The 22,157-nt window shown below is 43.0% G+C and overlaps 1 protein-coding gene across 2 annotated transcripts in view; it reads left to right on the top strand.

The window, feature by feature from the left end:
* The window catches only part of ARHGAP44 (Rho GTPase activating protein 44), a 117,078-nt gene that overhangs the window by 60,468 nt on the left and 34,453 nt on the right, over positions 1–22,157 (top strand). For both annotated transcript variants that reach the window (XM_065909509.1, XM_065909510.1), the window contains exons 2-6: positions 7,971–8,010; positions 8,384–8,488; positions 15,333–15,409; positions 18,518–18,629; positions 20,141–20,217. In XM_065909509.1, coding sequence (XP_065765581.1) covers positions 7,971–8,010; positions 8,384–8,488; positions 15,333–15,409; positions 18,518–18,629; positions 20,141–20,217 — 411 coding nt within the window. The remainder of the gene's footprint in view (positions 1–7,970; positions 8,011–8,383; positions 8,489–15,332; positions 15,410–18,517; positions 18,630–20,140; positions 20,218–22,157) is intronic.

The following is a 22,157-nucleotide window of genomic DNA, read 5'->3' as shown; positions in this document are numbered from 1 at the left end:
GCCATTAGATTCCCTATATTCTGGCTTAAATATATGTGTGTGTGTGTAACTATATATGTATATGTATATAAATCATTTATGCAAGGAACCATTTATGCAAGTTTATGCTTAATACTTGGTGCTTATTTTTTATATTATCTATTGTTTGAAACACGGATTACCTGTATTTTCTTTCTTTTTTTTTTTTTTAATTTTATTTTATTAGTTGGAGGCCAATTACTTCACAACATTGCAGTGGGTTTTGTCATACATTGACATGAATCAGCCATGGAGTTACACGTATTCCCCATCCCGATCCCCCCTCCCACCTCCCTCTCCACCCGACTCCTCTGGGTCCTCCCAGTGCACCAGGCCCGAGCATACCTGTATTTTCATATGTATATTCTGAAACATGTTAAAGCGATGAGTGTACTATACAAATTCAGAACCAGAACACTAACAGTTATGTTGGAGCTACCTGTTTATCCTTTTCAAATCCCACCCCTCTTCTTTTTCTAGAGATAACCACCATTTGAAATGCATTGTTTTTCGTTTTATTACATGTGTATTCATACTACAACAATATGTCGTTTAGTAGTTTTTAGCTTTGAACCTTATGAAAATCATATCAAAGTAGTCTTTTGCTTTTCCTCACCCACTGTGCTTATTAGATTCATCAGTGTTGTTTTGGATAAATTTTATTTAACTATTTTTATTAGTGTATTAACATATGGTATGACATTATGTAAACATATGCCATTTTTTTATTCTCTTATTGATGACCTTTTTCCCCCTAATTTTTTCTTTAACCTAAGAAGAAGAGAAATATCCTGAATGTTTTGAAAATGTCTTGATAAATGCCCAGGGGTTTCTCTCGGACAACGTTTTTAAAATGCAGCGTCCAAAACCACAGTTGGTATGACAGAAATGGTATGGACATAACAGAAGCAGAAGATATTAAGAAGAGGTGGCAAGAATACACAGAAGAACTGTACAAAAAAGATCTTCATGACCCAGACAATCTCGATGGTGTGATCATTCACCTAGAGCCAGACATCCTGGAATGTGAAGTCAAGAAGGCATTAGGAAGCATCACTACAAACAAAGCTAGTGGAGGTGATGGAATTCCAGTTGAGCTATTTCAAATCCTAAAAGATGATGCTGTGAAAATGCTGTACTCAGTATGTCAGCAAATTTGGAAAACTCAGCAGTGGCCACAGGACTGGAAAAGGTCAGTTTTCATTCCAATCCCTAAGAAAGGCAATACCAAAGAATGCTCAAACTACCGCACAATTGCACTCATCTCACATGCTAGCAAAGTAATGCTCAAAATTCTCTGAGCTAGGCTTCAGCAGTACGTGAACCTTGAACTTCCAGATGTTCAAGCTGGAGTTAGAAAAGGCAGAGGAACCAGGGATCAAATTGCCACCATCTGTTGGATCATCGAAAAAGCAAGAGAGTTCCAGAAAAACATCTACTTCTGCTTTATTGACTATGCCAAAACCTTTGACTGTGTGGATCACCACAAACTGTGGAAAATTCTTCAAGAGATGGGAATACCAGACCACCTGACTTGCCTTCTGAGAAATCTATATGCAGGTCAGGAAGCAACAGTTAGAACTGGACATGGAACAACAGACTGGTTCCAAATCGGGAAAGAAGTATATCAAGGCTGTATATTGTCACCCGGCTTATTTAACTTATATGCGGAGTACATCATGTGAAATGCTGGACTGGAGGAAGCACAAGCTGGAATCAAGATTGCCGGGAGAAATATCAATAACCTCAGATATGCAGATGGCACCACACTTATGGCAGAAAACGAAGAAGAATTAAAGAGCCTTTTGATGAAGGTGAAAGAGGAGAGTGAACAAGTTGGCTTAAAACTCAACATTCAGAGAACTAAGATCATGGCATCTGGTCCCAACACTTCCTGGCAAATAGATGGGGAAACAGTGGAAACAGTGACAGACTTTATTTTGGGGGGCTCCAAAATCACTGCAGATGGTGACTGCAGCCATGATATTAAAAGACGCTTGCTCCTTGGAAGAAAAGTTACAACCAACCTAGACAGCTTATTAAAAATCAGAGACAACTTATTATTAAATAATAATAACTGGCTTATTGAAAACCAGGACCTTAGCCAACAAACGTTCATCTAATCAAAGATATGATTTTTCCAGTAGTCATGTATGAATGTGAGAGTTGGACTATAAAGAAAGCTGAGCACTGAAGAATTGATGCTTTTGAAGTGTGGTGTTGGAGAAGACTCTTGAGAGTCCCTTGGACAGCAAGGAGATCCAACCAGTTCATCCTAAAGGAAATCAATCCTGAGCACTCATTGGAAGGACTGATGCTGAAGCTGAAACTCCAATACTTTGGCCACCAGATGCAAAGAACTGACTCATTTGAAAAGATCCTGATGCTGGGAAAGATTGAAGGCAGGAGAAGGGTACGACTGAGGATGAGATGGTTGGATGGCATCACCGACTCAATGGACATGAGTTTGAGTAAACTCTGAGAGTTGGTGATGGACAAGGAGGCCTGGTGTGCTGCAATCCATGGGACTGCAAAGAGTTGGACACGACTGAGCGACTGAACTGAATTGAACTCATTACTGATAGTGAAATTAATACAGTGAACACAGTAGAAAATATTAGAAAATATTTTAGCAGAACAATGCTTACTAAAATATTATTGTAATAGGCATTGTTCTGTTAAAAGATGTTTCATTTGAGTACCTGATAAGGACACGTGACCTTTTGTACTGAGCATAATGTCTTTAAACACCTATACATATGGTCACTTGTATCAATAGATCCTCCCTACTTATTGTTGAGTGTTTGTTCTTGTTCAGTTGCTAAGTTGTGTCTGACTCTTTGCAACCCCGTAAACTGCAGGACACCATGCTTCCTTATCCTTCACTATCTCCTGGAGTTTGCTCAAATACATGTCCATTGAGATGGCGATGCTATCTAACCATCTCATCCTTTGCTACCCTCTTCTCCTTTTGCCATCAACCTTTCCCACTCAGCTTCCCTCACATCTCAGTTGGTGAAGAATCTGCCTGCAATGCAGGAGACCCTGGTTCAGTTTCTGGGTTGGGAAGATCCACTGGAGAAGCGATAGGCTGCCCACTCCAGTATTCTTGGGCTTCCCTGGTGGCTCAGCTGGTAAAGAATTCGCCTGCAATGCGGGAGACCTGTGTTTCATCCCTGGGTTGGGCAGATCCCCTGGAGAAGGGAAAGGCTACCCACTCCACATTCTTGGCCTGGAGAATTCCATGGACTGTATCATCCATGGGATCGCAAAGAGTTGGACACAGCTGAGAAACCTTCACTCACTTTTCCCAGCATTGGGGTCTTTTCCATTGAGTTGTCTCTTCACATCAGGTGACCAAGTATTGCAGCTTCATCATCAGTCCTTCCAATGATATTCAAGGTTGATTTCCTTGAAGAGTGACTGAGTATTTTACAAATTGTTGAGTGTATTCTGTTATTAATCCACTCACCCGAGGAAGAACATTTAGGATGTTTGCTTGTTACACATAAAGTGTCTATGAACATTTATGAGGGTCTTTTGGGGGGAACATAAATTTCATTTCTGTAGAGGAGATTTCTGGGTCATGTGGCAAGTGTATGTTCAAGTTCATAAAAAATTACCAAGCTGTTTTCCCCAGTGACTGTTCTGTCTTCCGTTGCCCCACCCTCAGCTGTGTGTAAGGATTCCAGTTGTTCCACCTCTTCTCCAAAACTTGATATAGTCAGGGTTTTGCATTTTTTGTTGTCATTTTGTTATATTAACTGTTATCTCATTTGGGTATTAATTTCCATTTTCCTAGTGGATACTGATGTTGAACAATTTTTCTTGTGCTTATTTGCCATTTATTCATCTTCTTTGATAAAGTTTCTGTTCCAAAATTCTGTAAAGCAATTATCCTTCAACTAAAAATTAAATTTTAAAACGTCTCTGTTGATATTTTTGCCCATTTTGTAACAGGATTTTTTTACTGTTGAATTTGAGAGTTCTGCATATATTCTGGATACAGTTCTTTTATGTGAACTACAAATATTTAAATATTTCTTCTTTCAGTGGATTGTCTTTTCATTTTTTAGACATGCCTTTCACAGAGCAGAAGCTTTTAATTTAAATGAAGTCTAATGTATCCTTTTTTTTCTTTTATGGATCATGCTTTTGGTATTTCTGAGAACTCATTGCCTAACCCCAAGGTCAAAGATATTTCCTCATGTTTTCTTCAAAAGTTTTATAGTCTCTTGTTTTGTATCTAGGTCTGTGAACCTTTGTGAATTTTTATATATGATGTGATATATAGGACAAAGTTGATATTTTTTGATGTGAATGTCCAATTGTACCAGCATAGTTTGTTAAAAAGACTCTTCTTCCTCTTTACATCTTTGTCAGAAATTAGTTGCTTATATCTATCTAGGTCCATTTTCTTTATTCTGTCCCATTGATCTGTTTTTCTGTTCTTTCACTACCGTATTCTTTTGATTACTTAGTTTTATAGTAAGTCTTAAAATGAGTACTGCAAATTTATTCTTTCTAAAAATTGTTTTGTATATTCTACTTCTTTGCAGTTTCGTATCGATTTTAGATTGTATCCACAACAAATCCTTTTGGAATTTTGATTGGGATTGTATTTAATCATAGCTAATTTTGTGAATATTGATATCTTTATTATGTTGAGAGTTCCAGTCCACAAACACCGTATTTCTCCCTTGATGTAGATTTTTTATTTCTTTCATAAGTATTTTATAGTTTTCAACTTGTACTTTCTGTGCCTATATATTTATAAATTTATACCTAAGTATTTTATTTTTCAAAGCAGTTGTTAATAGTATTTTATTTTTAATCCTAATAAGTATTCATTGCTAGTATATAGAAATAAAATTTTTTGTTTGTTGTTTATGTCCTGTAACCTTGCTGAATTCATTGACTCTAGGAATTTTTTTTTTTTCTTGGAAGATTCCTTGGTATTTTCTACATAAGCAAACATGTCATCTGCAAATAGGGACATTTTAATTTGTTCCTTTCATATCTGTATGTTTTTTATTTCCTTTATTACCCTAAGTGAAAACTTCTAGCACTATATTGAGTGAGTGTTGAGTACAAACTTGGATCAAGGCATCTATATCATGAGGAATACTGGTTTATAGTTAGTTTTTTTGTTTGTTTGTTTGTTTGTTTTACTGTTTTTTTCCCTGGTTTTGGTATCAGAGGAATACTGACTTCATAAAATCAATTGGGAAGTATTTCCTCCTCTTTTGTATTCTGGAAGAGCTTATGTAGAATCGGTGCTATTTCTTCTTTAAGTATTTGGTAAAGTTCTCTTGTGAAGTCTCTGGATCTGAATTTTTTTTCCAAGATTTTTAATAGTACAGGTTTAATTTTGTAATAGTTACAGGGCTATTTAGATTATTTTTTTCATGTTGAGTGTATTGTAATTTGTTTTTAAGTACATTAGTCCATTTCATATAACTTGTCAAATTTACATGTATGTGCTTAATTGTTCAAAGACATCCTTTTGAAATCTACAGAATTTTTTAGTGATATTTCCTGTTTCATTCCTATTCTGTCTTCTCTTTCTTCCTGTTTTCAGTTGTGCTAGAGATTTTTTTCAACTGTATTCTCAAAGAACCAGCTCTTTGTTTCTTGGTTTTCTCTGTTACTATTTTGTTTTAGACTTCTTTATTTCTGCCCTTTATGATTTCATTCCTTCTGCTTGCTCTGGGCTTATTTTTGGTCTTCTTTTATATTGTTGCATCAGGGGTTGCTCATTTGAAAATGTTTCCCTTTTCTAATGTATGATTTTAGTGCTATAAAATTTCCTCCCAGTACTGCTTTGGCTGTGTCTGCCATTTTGATATATTGCATTTTCATTTTTATGCAGTTCATTAGTTTTTTTCCTTAGTTTTTTTCCTTTGAGACTTTCTCTGTTCTAGGAATTATTTAGAAGCATTCTGTTTAGTGTCTGAGTGTTTGGATACTTTCTTCTTATCCTTCTGTTAGTGATAGGAGAATATACTGTATATGATTTCAGTTCTTTCAGACTAATAATGTTATGAACCCGGATGTCGTGTATCTCGGTATATATACTGGAAAAGAATATTCTGCTGATGTTGGTTGGAGTGTTAGTGTTCTTATATAAATGTCAAATTCTTTTGTGGTGGTTGTGGTTTAGTCTCTAAGTTATGTCCAATTCTTGTGACCTATGGACTGTAGCCTGCCAGGCTCCTCTGTCCATGGGATTTTCCAGGCAAGTATACTAGAGTGAAAGAAAAGTGAAAGTCGCTCAGTCTTGTCTGACTCTTTGTGACCCCATGGACAGTATGGAATTCTCCAGGCCAGAATACTGGAGTGGGTAGCCTTTCCCTCCTCCCCAACCCAGGGATTGAACCCAGGTCTCCTGCATTGCAGGCGGGAGCCACAAGGGAATCCCAAGAATACTGGAGTGGGTAGCCTATCCCTTCTCCAGCGGATCTTCCAGACCCAGGAATCGAACCAGGGTCTCCTGCATTGCAGGCGGATTCTTTACCAACTGAGCTTTCAGGGAAGCCCATACTGGAGTGGCTTGCCATTTCCTTCTCCAGGGGATCTTCCCAACTCAGGGATCGAACTAGGTCTCCTGCACTACAGACAGATTCTTTGCTGGCTGAGCTACCAGGGAAGCCCCTGGGATTATGTTCATATATACTCTTGCTGATTTTTTTTTTTCCTAGCTGGTCTGTTCCTTGTTGAGAGAAGAAATATTGAAGTCTCTACGTGCATTGTACTTTCCTTCTCATATTTTGCAGCTTTGTAGTTTAGTGCATACACATTCAAGATGCCACATCTTCTTATGAATTGATGCTTTTATCACTATACTCTCCTCTATATTTCTGGTCATTTTCTTTATTCTGAATCTACTTTATCTGTATTAATACTGCCACTTTTGCTTTCTTTTGATCAATGTTTGCATGATATCTTTTCCTGTCCTTTTTACCTTCAGTCTACCCATATCATATTTGAAGTGAGATTCTTGTGGCCCACATGATTTCTTTCAGTCCACTCTTGTCATTCTGTCTTTTAATGAGCATATTTATTAGGCCATTTGCATTTAATATAATTATGAATATGTTAAGACTTAAGCCTGCCATTTAATTTTTTGTATTATGTCTATTCTTTTTTTTTTTTTTTAATTGCTTTGTGTTCTTTTTCTTTCTTTTCTGTGGGTTAGTTTATATTTAGATTTTTTGGAGTATGCCTCTTTATGCTTTGCTCCAGGAAGATTTGCATTTTCCTCTAATGCTGAGACAGGGATTGCTTACAGGTTGGGACACTCCAGCCAGCATCCAGGTTCTTTCCCCATAAGTGTTAACCTCTGGTTTCAGCTCTCCACTTTCTGGGGCGGGCAGGGGTGGGGGGTGCCTCATACTAGTGGCCAGATCTCAGTGGTGACATTTGCATTTGTTACCAGGACTCAACTCAACACTTTCTCTGTCTTTGCTGTTGATCAATCTCTGCCACGTTTGCTTGTTTGGGGGAGGCCAAGGGGAATGGGTCGGGGAACCTACCTAATTCTATTCATTGAAAAAAGACTACCCGGAGGCAGAAAAGGTGTGTTTGTTGTGCTTCATCTAGGTTTCCACACAGTAGTGGGAGACCCCTCAGAGCCTATGTCTTTGCTGGAAATGCTGATTACTTGATGTTCCTTGTCAATCCCAGTACTGCCTATATTTTCTCTTGCTAGAAATCGTTGCTGTTGGTGCAAGCTAGTATATCCAGGAGGGAGAGACAACAAGGTCCTACTGTGTAGCACAAGAAACTGTGTTCAGTATCCTGTAATAAACCACAAATGGAGAAGAATATGAAAGAATGTGCATAGATGTAACACTGAATCACTCGATAAGTGGAGAGGGTGGGGAGTAATTATGAGACCATATACCTAGTTTTTGTTTTTTAACTGATGTGTGTCTCCATTTTCTCCTTAGGGCCGAGAAGACTGAAGTTCTGAGCGAAGACCTTCTTCAGGTAAGATTGTCACTGGCCCGTAACTTGTAGATGGCAAAGACGTCTTCCCTTTTACAGCCGAGCCCTTCCCGATGTTGTTCAGACTTTCCACTGCTCCTCTCCCAGCCCCTTTAGAGATGCAGCTTTTTCTCTTTACAATAGCACCCTGCATGGTACACAGCAGTCTCAGTGGGACTTTTCAGGAGACATGTGAAGGCATTTCACCACATGGTTAGCAGAGCGTCTCCAAGTCTGTGATCCCCTCCTTTGCTCTCCCACATTGGACGTTGTCTCTGCAGAAACAGGGGTCATTCTTGCCCCTGGATTATCCAGATCCACGACCCCGCTTCTGCCCTCGCCTCACCCGGGGGCCCCGCCCCTGCTCTGTCCGCAGGTAGAGAAGCGGCTGGAGCTGGTGAAGCAGGTCTCCCACAGCACACACAAGAAGCTCACGGCATGTCTGCAGGGCCAGCAAGGGGCCGAGGCTGACAAGCGCTCCGTAAGTACCCTCCCGGCCCCGGGGGAGGCTGAATGTGCCTGCCGACCGCCCGGCCGGTGTTTGAGAATCGTTCCCCTGCCGGAAGCACCCCCACGCTCACTAAGATGTGGTCCCCATCCTTGTCCTCCCCAGCCTGGGGCAGCCCCCGAGGAGGGCAGGACGGGCTTATATCCCACTGCTGAGGAGGCTGCCACCTTTCCTTACCCCTGCTGCTCATCTACAGATTCCATTTGCCTCCATAGTATCTTAAGATCACGTGGAAAAAAATTACACTGTGGTTTTGGGGGTTACAAGGGACCTATAAAGACTCTTATGAAGACCATTTTTGCTGCAATGATGCAGTAAAGATAACGTGATGCAGAACAGGGCTCCAGGGTCTCTGTCTGGAACCTGCACTAGTGCTGAAGGCATTGCATCATGCAGCTCCATTGGACAGTCCTCGGGGTGGATGACCCTGGAGGTTCACTTCCCTCTTGACCCCCACCTCCCTTAAATCCAACAGAGGTGAAAAGATACTCTTTTTTATAAAAAATAGTATTAATATTAATTTATTTTTTGTTTGCCTAATGTGCTCAGTCATTCTTTGAGGCCTCATGGACTGTCACCTGCCAGACTCCTCTGTCCATGGGGTTTCCCAGGCAAGAATACTGGGTTGCCATTTCCTACTCCAGGGGCCCTTCCCAACCCAGGAATCTAACCTGCATCTCCTGCACTGGCAGACAGGTTCTTTACCACTGAGCCACCTGGGAAGCCCCCCAAAAGATATTCTTAAGCATTCACTTGGCTTTGTTCCAGAGGAGGGTCAGTCTAGGGGGTCTCTTTCCTCCTTGAGTTGACAATCAGCGTGTCTGGTGTCTGTCTGATTTTCTCTGACCGGGAGTTCTTGTTGACGTCTCTTCCTGGTGGTCGCCCTGAGCCCCCCGGCTCTGTTGACTTCGCCTCTCTTGGCTATCCTGATGCGTCCTCCCAGCTCACACTGCAGGGCCAGACCGCTTTGCTTGCTCCATCGATCATTCCATTTTCTCCTCCCAGCCCTGGTTTCTTCTTTCTTAACTTTCCCAGCAGGAACCACTGATGTTTGGTAGAAATAAAATGTTTACCGCTTTGCAGAGTGTCTATGGAAGTAATTCGATGTGTATTGGGGATTTCAGCAAGGGGCGCCTGACAGTCATCCCTCTTGTCAACCGCCCCTCTGTTCTCTGTGTCCACAAGTCTGCTTTTGTTTCCTAGATGGGTTCATTTGTGTCCTCTTTTAGATTCCACATTTAAGTGATAGCATATGGTATTTGTCTTCCCCTGTCTGGCTTCACTTAGAGTGATAAACTCTAGGTCTATCCATGGTACTGCAGATGTCATTATTTTCCTGTTTTATGGCTGCTTGGTATTCCTTTGTATATATGAACCACGTCTTTATCCATCATCTGTTGATGGACCTTTAGATTGCATCCATGTCCTGGCTACTGCAGCTTAGCCAGGCCAGCAACATCTTACTGTTTGATTCTCAGCTCAGAGGCCACCTTCTCGGTGCAGCTTCTGTCACCATCTGATGTGTTTGCTCCCTCCCCCTGTCACACCCCCCGATTCCACGTTCTTCCTAGCACGTGTTATTCTCTAAAATCACTGTGCTCCTTCATCTTCTCCCGTGTCCGTTCCCAGTCCTGGTATGTGAGCTCCGTGGGAGCAGGGATCTTATCTTCCCATCACGGTTGCATCCTTAATGCCTCTAATGGGGCCTGCCACGTGAAGGCAGTGCTAAAAATAGATGTGTCATGACTGGATGGCCCGTGAGTATTTTAGGCACAGGACCTGCCCAACGCCATCAAGCCAATTTGAGTCTTTCCTATTCTTTTCTTTCAAAATCTTTATTTAATTTGATACACTATTGCTTCTGTTTTATGTTTTGGTTTTTTGGCTCCAAGGCATGTGGGATCTTAGTTCCCTGATCAAGGATCAAACCTACAAGCCCTGCATTGGAAGGTGGATTCTTAACCACTGAACCACCAGGGAAGTCCCAAATCTTTGCTGTTCTTCACAGAAGCAATTTAGGTTGATGGTTCTGAGTTCAAGTGCTGGGATATGACTCTCTGAGCTTGAAGCCCAGCTCTGCTGTTTCCAAATTTTGCCTGACAGAGAGCAAGTTGGTTATCTCTATAAGCCTTGGTTTCTTCACTTGGAAAATGGTAGTACAGTGAATCCCTCCCTAGTAGGGTTGTTTGAGAATTACGTGAGATCATTCATGTAAATGCTTAGCACAGTGCTTGACCTAACTACATAGTAAAGAAACAGAAGCTGCTGTTATTATGGCCCCGTTGTTGGTCCGGAATCTCCCCTGAGAACTGCTGAGCCCCAGGGAACAAGTATGCCTGGATTAGAGAATAGTAGACAGCAATTCTCAGAGATGGGGCTGTGTGTGAGCGTGTGTGCGTATGTTTGGGAAGCAGGGTGGATGTTAGAATGAGACTTTTTGTCTCTGAGTCATCCTACAAACTGTGCTGCTTCTGCCCAAGATAATTTTGGAGAGAACAATCATCTCAGACAAGTCAGATCGACTGCTTGCAAACCCTGGAACATTCTGTGTCCCCTTCTTTAACTCTTAAGCATCTCTTGGCACTCCAGAATCAGGAGGAGGTATATTCTAACAGCTTCCCTTTGACCTGGAAAGCCACTGGTCAGGGTGAAGCTTGCTAAGATCTCTTACCTGGGCACTAATGGTCCCTGGTGGCTCAGACGGTAAAGATTCCGCCTACAATGCGGGAGACAAAAGAGATGCAGTTTTGATCCCTGGGTCAGGAAGATCTCCTGGAGAAGAGATTGACAACCCTCTCCAGTATTCTTGCCTGGAGAATTCCATGGACAGAGGAGCCTGGTGGGCTACAGTCCATGGGGTCACAAAGAGTTGGACACAACTGAGCGACTAACCCAGTAGTCCCTGGAAGAGTGTGTGGTTCTTTCAGCCTGGATCTTTGTCAGCCAGAGAATGGTGGCTTTTCTAGACACGTGGGCAGCTGGATCATTCAAAGTCTCAATATCCTTCTAAGTGAAGTGAGGGTGAGCAGAGGGTGGGGAAGAGAGCAAGTAATATCTCAGGAACAGGTAGGCATTAAGGTAAGTTAATCAGCATGGTGCCCTGTGTCTACTGAGCCCTCAGCTTTTCCTTTTGTCTTAGAAAATGTCTTTAGGAATAGAAGTGATTTGGAGTCTGTTGTGAGTTGTAGTCCATTAACTTCTTCTGTTCACCTGCCTTTGATTATAGATTGTCACTGTCTCATTTTTGACATGAAGGTGTAACCCATTTCTTCCTTTTTTTTCTTTTGGTAGCTTCCTTTTAATTTCTTGATTCTTTTCTTCTCTTGTTTCTGGACTCTTACAGCATCTATACAAGCAAAAACTCACTAATTGAGATTTTACCCCTTTAACCCTGATGCCCTTGAAATCCATATGCTCACAAGGCCCTCAGTGTCTCCTCCACAGCAAATCCTTTCTTAGGAGCATCACTGGGTCCACAGGCACAGACCCTGTCTTGTGACCATTACACCATCAGTACAGGACTTGTTTAAAAGTTGTCATCATCATTCACTGATCTGTGTAGCCATTAAAAGAAAAAAAAAAAAAACAGGATGAGACAATTCTGTCTATGTCTTGATAGGAAATGACATGAACGATATCTCTATGTGAAAAGGAAAATCTAAGTGTAGGGTTGGGTATATCGTGTGCTAACAGTGTGAGGGGGAAAATGTGTCCATTAAAAATGGACACACACTCCCATACATAATTGGATCTTCTTAGAATACTTATGGAAGGAGACACAGAAAACTGATCACTGTCGTGATTTCTGGAGTCAGGAACCAAGTGGCTGAGGGTTAAGGATGGAAGAAGACTTTCTGCTTTTCTTTCTTTTCTTTTTTAACCATTTTAGACATTTCTCTAAAATGTGCTTTAAGTAACTTCTTTTGAACGGTGGCGGGGGAGGGGGGAGCAAATTCTCTCCAAAGACACTGTTCCTGTGCCTTTAAATAAATCTCTGGAAACCTGGACCCAATAGCTTTGTAGGACAGCTAGAAAGTGGTGTTTAAGTTTGGATGTTTTAGTTCTTGGTTGCCTGGTCTCATTTTTACCCAGAAGAATGTCTCATTTTATGTGAAATTGTGGGGTAGCAGGATTATTCCTCAGGTGAAAGGCATCTAATTGGGAAGTGGTACCTGGGTAGGTAGGCACCCCATTCACGGAAGTTAGACGTCCTCTCTGAGGGCAGGGAGGCGACTGTGGCTTGCACCCATCCAGGGTATCCTGGGTTTTCCTGGGCTGGAGAGCAATAATCTCTCAGGAGTCCTGGTCTCTCCTCCTCCTGGAGACCCAGGAACTCCATCCCATTCTTGGGGTTGATCTGTCTCCTGCGATTTTTCCCTGGAGATACCTGGAGCCTGCCGCTCTCCTGGGGATGTTCAAACCAGATTCCTAAAAATCCACCTTCATCTTGGTTCCTCTCTCACATCATCCAGTTTCATGTTTCAGGACTGAGTTATTTTTAGCAGATCATGTTGTTCTTTAACAAGCCCCCAGTGGTCCCCAGGTCCCCTAGAATCCAACTCCAGTGCCTGCCTCTGGCTGATGAGGGCATGCACAGTCTGGCCTCCGCCTCCTTCCTGACCGCTCCCCCTTCGCTCACGTAGCTCCAGTCATGCTGGTCTCCTGGGGATGGATGCTGAGCGGGCCAGGTAGCCCACCTCTGGACCTTTGCACCTGCCATTCCTCTGCCTGGCATGTTCTGTCCCAGGTCATCTGGAGGCTTGGCTGACTTTCTGTCTCTTCAGGGTGCTTCCTAAAGGTACCCTCTCCGGGGGGAGGGTCTTTTCTCATCACCGCTCCCTCGTCGCAGCTGCCCCTCTACCTATTGTCCTGCTTTCTGTTGCCCGCACAGCCCTTCCAACTCTCGAAACAGTCTCCTTCACAGTGTGTGTGTTTAGTATTTGTCTCCCGGCCCTGGGATGTAAGCTCCGTGAAAGCAGCGTCTGGTCTCAGTCATCACAGCTGTGGTACCCAGGTAGGCAGGCACCCCGTTCACTCTGGGGAGGAAGTAAGTGACAGCTGAGGGTCTCTGGGTCCTAGGGCAAAGGCTGTGGGATGGGAGGGGGTCTGTGTGGCCGTGTGGACCGGAAGATCTAAGGAGATCCGGTGGTTCTCACCTTGTTGTTCTCAGCCTGTGCTGGATGGTTTAGGCTCAGGAAGGACAGGGCTTGTCCACACTTAGTAAGGAGGGAAGATGTATCATTCTGTGATCATAGATCATTCTGCCTTTCTGCCTCCCTCCTCCTCTCTCTCTCTCACTTCCCACATAACATAAAACTTACCATTTTAACTATTTTAGGGAGTACAATTCAGTGGCATTTAGTACAGGGACGGTATTGTGCAGCTACCACCATAATCTACTTCCAGAGCATTTCCGTCTCCCAAAAGGAAACCCCATAGTCATCAATTAATCCCCCTTCCCCTCAGCTCTTCAGTTCAGTTCAGTAGCTCCGACTGAAGAGTCGTGTCCGACTCTTTGCAGCCTCATGAACTACAGCACGCCAGGCCTCCCTGTCCATCACCAACTCCCAGAGTTTACTCAAACTCATGTCCATTGAGTCGGTGATGCCATCCAACCATCTCATCCTCTGTTGTCCCCTTCTCCTCCTCCTTTCAATCTCTCCCAGTATCAGGGTCTTCTCAAATGAGTCAGTTCTTCACATCAAGTGGCCAAAGTATTGGAGTTTCTCCCTCATCTCTTAACCACAAATCTAGCTCCTGTCCCTATGGATTTGTTTATTCTGGAGATCTTATATAAGTAGAATCATACATCATGTGCCCATTTTGTCTGGCCATGCCTTCAGGGTTCATCCACATTGTAGCCTGTGTCAGGACTTCATTCTCTTTTTACAGCTGTGTAGTAGTTCCTTTGCGTGGATAGACTGCATTGTGTTTCTTGACTCACCCGTTGATGGACATTGGTGCTGTTTCTACCTTTTGGCTATTGTGCATTGGGCTGCTCTTCACATCATGCATGTTTTTATTCAGCCATCTGTCTCAGAGTATTTTGGGTACATACCCAAGAGTGGAATTGCCGGGCCATATGGTAATTTTGTTTAACTTATTGAAATACTGCCAAACTTTTCCCCAGTGCTGGACCGTTTTGCATCTCTTCCGGCAAAGCATGAAGGTTCCAATTTCTCCACATGCTCACCAATATTTATTTTATGTATCCAAAAATATATGTTATTAATATTATGATAGCCATCCTAGTGGGGGTGAGGTGGTATCTCATTGCAGCTTTCATTTGATTTCCTTAATGACTAATGATGTTGAGCATCTTTTCATGTTCTCATTGGCCATTTTATATCTTCTTTGGAGTCTGCCTTATTTTGATGATTACTTTGTTTGCATTGTAATTCTAGGTGAACATTTTCTGTCTTTCTTGACCATAAGCTGCCTTGTTTATAAATTAGGGCTAATATACTTCTTAAGAAAGAGATTGACTTCTAATTAAAGCATGGCTCAAGTCTTTAGCATAATTTTGAAGTCTCCTTTTTTCCCTGTTGCTATCCTACTAGATTTTAAAATGCAGCATGTAAACCTTAGCCTTATTTTCCAAATTAGCAGATTTTGTTTTAGTTTTCTGAATTTTGACATCTCTGAGTCTAACCCACCTTTGTATCCTCTGAATTTTGGGGTGTTATACATATTTTAAAGTCAGTTCGCTTCTTAGCTAACAGAGTATCTAGGCAAGTATTTGACTTCTCACTATTTTCATACAAGTGGGTGACTGTTGAAGTCATTTGCATCACCACATTCTTTTTTCCCTTTTCAGAAAAAATTGCCTTTGACAACACTGGCTCAGTGTCTGATGGAAGGGTCAGCTATCCTGGGAGATGACACACTTCTTGGGTAAGGAGATACCACACTTGGGTTCGTGCCAAATCTGGGAAAGTCCCCGTCCTTAAAGAGGGGACGCGCACATCTCAGCAAGACACTGCGTACACTGCGGCCTGGCTGGGGGCTGGATGGGGGAGAAGGGACGGCGGCAGGTGAGAAATTAAGCCCCGGGGCCCCGGAGTCATAGCGTCTGCGCAGGAGGGAGCTCCCAAGGCGGGAAACCAACATAAAACTAGAGGGACTTTCCTGGTGGTCCAGTGGTTAGGACTCCGTGCTTCCACTGCAGGGGGTGTAGGTTTGATCCCCAGTTGGGGAACCAAGACCCCACATGCCATGAGGCATGGTCAAAGAAAAAAAAGAAAAAAAAAATGGTTGAAGAGCACTCAGAATCCCTTGGGCCCCAGCAGAAGCAAATATGAATTCTCTCTGTGTCAGATGTCAGAACTTATAGGATTCCCAGAAGAACAACGCTTGCTGATTTTGAGCTCACAATAAAAGCAAGCTAAAAATAGGAGCATCATGAGAGAGGGTCAGCAGGCACAGCTGATGGGAGAATTGGACCCTAAGAGCTAAAAATACTAGGATGGCATGAAAGGAAATGGACAGTAGTTATGTCTAAAGTGAAATTTAAAAGTTTAATAAACACAGAAAAATTCTTGACAGAAAAGAAAATCAAATAATATGAGGCGGGGAAAAGAGGAGGCAGAATCAAAGAAAACCAAATAGAACTTTTAAAACTTCAAATTATATTTATTATACTTTAAAAACTTACTTGAGAGAGACTGGAAGTTGCACATAGATATGGACACTGGTGACCTTGAAAACATCTGGAGTCGCCACGAGAATGACCAGAATAAAAAAGTACAATTCCTTTGGGTTTTCCTGTAAGAGCTTACAGAAAATCCTGAATGAAAGTCTTGGCCGACCCAATAGAAGCACTAGAGACGCAGGCAACATTAAGTGGAGAAACTCAAGCGGCAGGTTATAAATATAGAGCAGTAGTGTGTAGTAGTTGTTCCTGAAGAAGAAAATAGAAGGGTAAGTTTATGGTTGAATTTTCTTTTTCTAGATTTGAAGAAAAGCATGAGTCTTCAGATTTAAGGAGCACAAATAGTCCTGACAGAGATCCACAAAAAGAAATCCATCCCTGGACACGCCATTGTAAAACCACACACCATTGACACAAAAGAGAGGCTTAAAATCAAGCAGAGAAAGCTTGTTGTTCAGTCACCAAGTACGTATACAAGGGCACTTAGACTGATAACTGACTATGAGCCAAAATAAATGCCAGGAAATAAGGGAGGAATATCTTCAAGTAGTGAGTGAAAAATGTGAGAAGTCTAGATTCAGTGATGGACTAAATGGTCATTCAAGAATAAGGGGAAGGGACTTCCCTGATGGTCCAGTGGTTAAGAATCCTCCTTGTAATGCAGGGAACAGTGAGTTCCACCCCTGGCTGGGGAACTGAGATCCCACGTGGCATGGGCCAGCAAAGCCCACGTGTTGCAGCTCCTGAGCCAACGTGCGCCACAATAAGACCTGACAGCCACATAAGCAAATATTTTTTAAAAATCTTAAGGAATAAGAGGAAAACAGGGTATCTTCAGGCACAGATTTAGAGGAATTAATATTTGCATGTTCTCACTGAAAAACTAGTTAAGGTCGTGTGAGGCAGATTATGTCCAGAAGAAAAGACTGAAATGCAAATAGCAAGAAAGCATTTAAAAAAAAAAAGGTATGCTGGGAAAGATTGAGGGCAGGAGGAGAAGGGGCCAACAGAGGATAAGATGATTGGATGGCATCACCGACTTGATGGACATGAGTTTGAGCAAATTCCTGTAGGTAGTGAAGGACAGGGAAGCCTGGCATGCTGCAGTCCATGGGGTTGCAAAGAGTCAGACACGACTTAGTGACTGAACAACAACAAACAACAAAGTGAATGTGCTGGAGAGGATGAAGAAATTCTTTTTCCCTCTTCACATCTTAGACTCTTTCACAGGCCCTACAAATAAAAATGACAGAGGACAGATGAGTAAGAGAAAAATCATACATGTTTGATTATCATACACATGGGAGAACTCAATGATGAGGAACTCAAAGGGGTGGCTTGAACTTGGGCCTATGTAGCATTTTTAACAAAAGAGCAGTGATTTTTAAAGATGGGACAAGACAAAAAGAAATGTTAGTCTCTAGGGCAGCAAATTGTGGGAAGGTAAATATATGGGGAACTAGTAGAAGATAAGAGTTAGTAAAGTTTGTAATGTGGAGTCCACTGGGGCCTTCTCTGGGCTGATAAGGGTCTGGAATTGTCTCTGATGATTAGCATCTGGTAGAGATGGGAGGGGGACCCCTTTACAGATTCATATCCTGCTTTTAGGGCTTCCCTCATAGCTCAGTTGGTAAAGAATCTGCCTCCAGTGCAGGAGACCCCGGTTTGATTCCTGGTCAGGAAGACCTGCTGGAGAAGGGATAAGCTACCCACTCCAGTATTCTTGGACTTCCATTCTGGCTCAGCTGGTAAAGAATCCGCCTGCAATGGGGGAGACTTGGGTTCAATCCTTCGGTTGGGAAGATCCTCTGGAGGAGGGAAATGCTACCCACTCCAGTATTTTGGCCTGGAGAATTCCATGGACTGTATAGTCCATGGGGTCACAAAGAGTTGGACTCGAATGAGTGACTTTACTTTCACTTTAGGCAAACAGGATAAGAGGAGAGAGCTTCTTCTTTTTTTTTTTTTTTTTCCCCTTTTAAATATTTATTTGGCCTTGCCAGGTCTTGGTTGCAGCACACAGGATCTTTTGTTGCAGCATACAGGATCTTAGTTCCCCAACTAGGGAGCAAACCCCGACCCCCTGCATTGGAAGGCGAAGTCTCAACCACTGGACCGCCCCAGGGAAGCCTCTCTATATCTCTCTTAATTCCCCCACAGACCCCCTTTTAGTCCAGACACATAGTAGGTACTCAACATCCTTTAGAAAGTGGACAGTTTCAGAAACAAAACTGTATGAAGCAAGTTTTTCTCGAGGGTGTTTACCTGGCTGGCAGGTGACCGCATTAGGACAGGGGTCATGTCTCTCTCCACAGAGTGCTCAGGATGGTTTTCCTCCCCTTCTGTTGCAGGAAGATGCTGAAACTCTGTGGCGAGACAGAGGACAAGCTGGCTCAGGAGCTGATTCATTTCGAACTGCAGGTCGAGAGGGACGTGATCGAGCCGCTGTTCTTGCTGGCCGAGGTCAGAAGTGGGAGCGAGGCTGGACCCGTGTGATTGGGGTGGGCAGAGTGGTGGTCCCTGGGGTCCTTTGGCTCCAGCCTCAGGGTTGTTTCTGCCCCTCACCCTCTCTGTGACACAGTGTCTCACTGGGGAGCATTACTACCCAACTGCAGGGGGTGCCCCGGCCTGGGAGCCCTTGGAGCTGAAGGCTGTACCCTTCTCCCACCTGTACCATTCTTGAGGGAGAAACTGCAAGGCTGGTGGCATCACTTCATCCCCCGCAGGGTCTCCGCCCCATCTTCCTCCCTGCCCTCCACCTATCTCCAGGCTTCTGTGAAATGACAGTGGATTCTCAAATAGGACACAAATGAACCTCTCTGTGAAACAGAGACAGACTCTCTTCAGAGAGCAGACTGGTGGTTGCCAAGGGGGAGGGGATATAGGAAGGATGGATTGGGAGTTTGGGATTAGCACACAAGCTAGTGTATATAGGATGGATAAACAACAAAGTCCTTGTCTATGGCACAGAGAACTAAATCCAATCTCCTGTTATAAACCATAATGGACAAGAATATTTTAAAAAGTGTATATATATATATATATATATATATATGTATACGTGTAAGTGAATCACTTTGCTGTTCAGCCATAATTAACACAACATTGTAAATCAACTGTACTTCAATTAAAAAAATTTTTAAAATGAACAGCAGCCCCTCTTCACAAGCCCCTGTTCTTGGATATGAGGGCTCGTGTCCAAGAGACTCTGCAGCCCCTTCACTGTCTGTTTAGGCAGGGCCCTGCTCTGTCTACCTTAAAGGACACTAAAGCAAACTGTCTTTTTAAGAAGAAGCCTTCATGTGTAGGTGACAGTTTTGCCAGCTTCAACCAAGTGAAATTTTTTCAAGTAAGAGATAAAATGGTTGGGGATGTTATTTGCTGTGCACCCTGGCCCTCTTTGCATCCTCCCCTTTCATTGGTCCTACAAACCTCCCCGGTGCTGGAGATGTTTCCCGTCTACACTGCTTGGCGACCACTAACCACCTGTGACAGCTGAGCTCTTGAAATGTGTGTAGTGCAGCCAGGTGGCACTAGTGGTGAAGAACCCGCCTGCCAATGCAGGAGACGTAAGAGGCTCAGGCTCCCTCCCTGGGAAGGTGGGAGGATAAATTAGGAGATTGGGATAGACCTACACCCTCTACTATGTATAAAATAGACAACCAACAAAGACCTACTGTCTAGCACAAAGAACTATACTCAATATCTTATAATAACCTATAATGGCACAAACCTGTTATACAGCAAAGTGATTCAGTTATATATATATATATTTTTTTTTTTTTTTTCAAGTTCATCTATAACGGAGACGAACTTGAAAAAAAAAAATATATATATATAACTGAATCACTTTGCTCTACACCTGAAACATTGGAAATTCAACTATACTTCAATCTTTAAAATTTTTTTAAAAAAAATCTATCATTGGACTTCAAATCAACTGGGTTTTCTTTGTTTGTTTCCTATACCCACAGGTAGAAATCCCAAATATCCAAAAACAGAGGAAACACTTAGCCAAGCTGGTGCTGGACATGGACTCTTCACGAACGAGGTAGGGTGGGTTTTCTTTGCTTCCGTTTCTGCTTCTTTGAAAGAGCAGCGATCCTAGTTGGAAGGCAGTGGCTTGTGTGTGTGTGTGTGTGTGTGTGTGTTCATCCACTGAGTGTTTCTTACCTCTGCTGTGAGCTGGGAGCTGGAGTACGGGGGCCTTGCTCTTAGAGAGGCTGTGGCCTGATTTGGGAGTTGGACGCTAGACAAGAGAACACACACACACACACACACACACAAGGCCATTTCAGCAGCCATAAGTCCTTTCAGAAAGACACCACAGTGTAAGTTTGGAAGTGGCTCTGGAGAAACAGGCCATGGCATAAATAGTGAAACAGAGAAGAATTTTTTTTCTTTTTGAGAAGATGACACTAGATCTGATAAGAAGGAAGCAGCTATGCAGAGATACACTGCAAAGCTGTCCATGACAATGGGAACAGCAAAGGCCCTGTGGGTGGAAATAAGGGTGATGTATTCAGCAAGCGGAATGAAGGCGGGCGTGGTGGGGGTGGAAGGGGAAAAGGGAGAGTGGTAGGAGCAGAGATCAGAGAGGAGGTTGGGTGATGTGTAGTGTCTGTAATAAGAGGAGGTTTTCTGGGAATTCCATGGTTGTCTAGTGGTTACGACTTGTTGCTTTCAGTGCCAGGACTCCATCCCTAGATGGGAAACTAAGATCCTGCAAGCCATGTGGCTCAGCTAGAAAAAGAAAAGAAAGAGGAGAATTTCTGAATCTGGGGACTTTCAGTCACCTTTTCCTACTTCCTATGGTGTAGATTTCTCTTCTGTAGTCCCACACTGGGGAGTCACATAAGAAATTAGAAGATGCTGCTCCTTGGAAGAAAAGCTATGACAAACCTAGATAGCATATTAAAAAGCAGAGACCTTACATTGCTGACAAAGGTTCGACTGTCAAAGCTATGGTTTTCCCAGTAGTCATGTACGGAGGTGAGAGTTAGATCTTAAAGAAAGCTGAGTGCTGAAGAATTGGTGTTGCTTTTGAACTGTGGTGTTGGAGAAGACTCTTGAGAGTCCCTTGGACTGCAAGGAGATCAAACCAGTCCGTCCTAAAGGAAATCAACCCTGAATGTTGATTGGAAGGACTGATGCTGAAGCTCTAATACTTTGGCCACCTGATGTGAAGAGCTAATTGGAAAAGACCCTGGTGCTGGGAAAGATTGAAAGCATAAGGAGAAGGGGTCAACAGAGGATGAGATGGTTGGATGGCATCACCGCCTCAATGGACATGAACTTGGGCAACCTCCAGGAGGTAGTTGGAACAAGGAAGCCTTGCATGCTGTGCTCCATGGGGTCACAAAGAGTCGGACTGAGCCACGGAACACCACCACGAGATGATTACAGACATGCTGTTCATTGCACTGTCAGAATGGTGGTGGACACTATGCTCCTGGGTTTGCAGAGTGATTTCCTCCTCTGAAGCCCTGGGCTTTAGCTCTGAGGTCTTTTCTCTGCTTGTGTATGGAAAACCTGAATTTTCAGCTTCTGCTCAGAGCTGGATGTTAGCATCAGAGCTTGTCCTTGCCTTGCCCACTTACATTTCTTCATTCAGCTTCCCTAAAGGAGAATTTCTTCTGGGTAACAGACGTGGTCCATCTAATTCTGTCTCATGTGTATAATGGTGACACCAGAGGTGGCTTGTAGATTTTGAAACCTTAGAGAAGTGTCATAAGGGACCTCTCTTCCAGTATTTAATGAAGTGTTTTCATGTCTCCAGCTTATTGTCTCTTGGGTATTGGGATTGGTAAGGCAGTATATATCACCCCTTCCAAATTTCTGTGTTTTTCACCTTGAACTTAGACCATTGACAGCCTTTCAGAAGCCAACTTCCCCCAACTTCTTGCCTTTCCCTCTAACCCTTCACCCTGACTCAGCATGAGGACTCTGCCAAGATAGAGCAGAGAGTGAGACCTGGTTCTGTGCTCTGGA

This window comes from Muntiacus reevesi, chromosome 18 (genome assembly GCF_963930625.1).
Source record: "Muntiacus reevesi chromosome 18, mMunRee1.1, whole genome shotgun sequence".
Lineage (NCBI taxonomy): Eukaryota > Metazoa > Chordata > Mammalia > Artiodactyla > Cervidae > Muntiacus > Muntiacus reevesi.
Note: the sequence above shows the minus strand (reverse complement) of the source record. Positions and strands in the feature narration are given on the sequence as shown.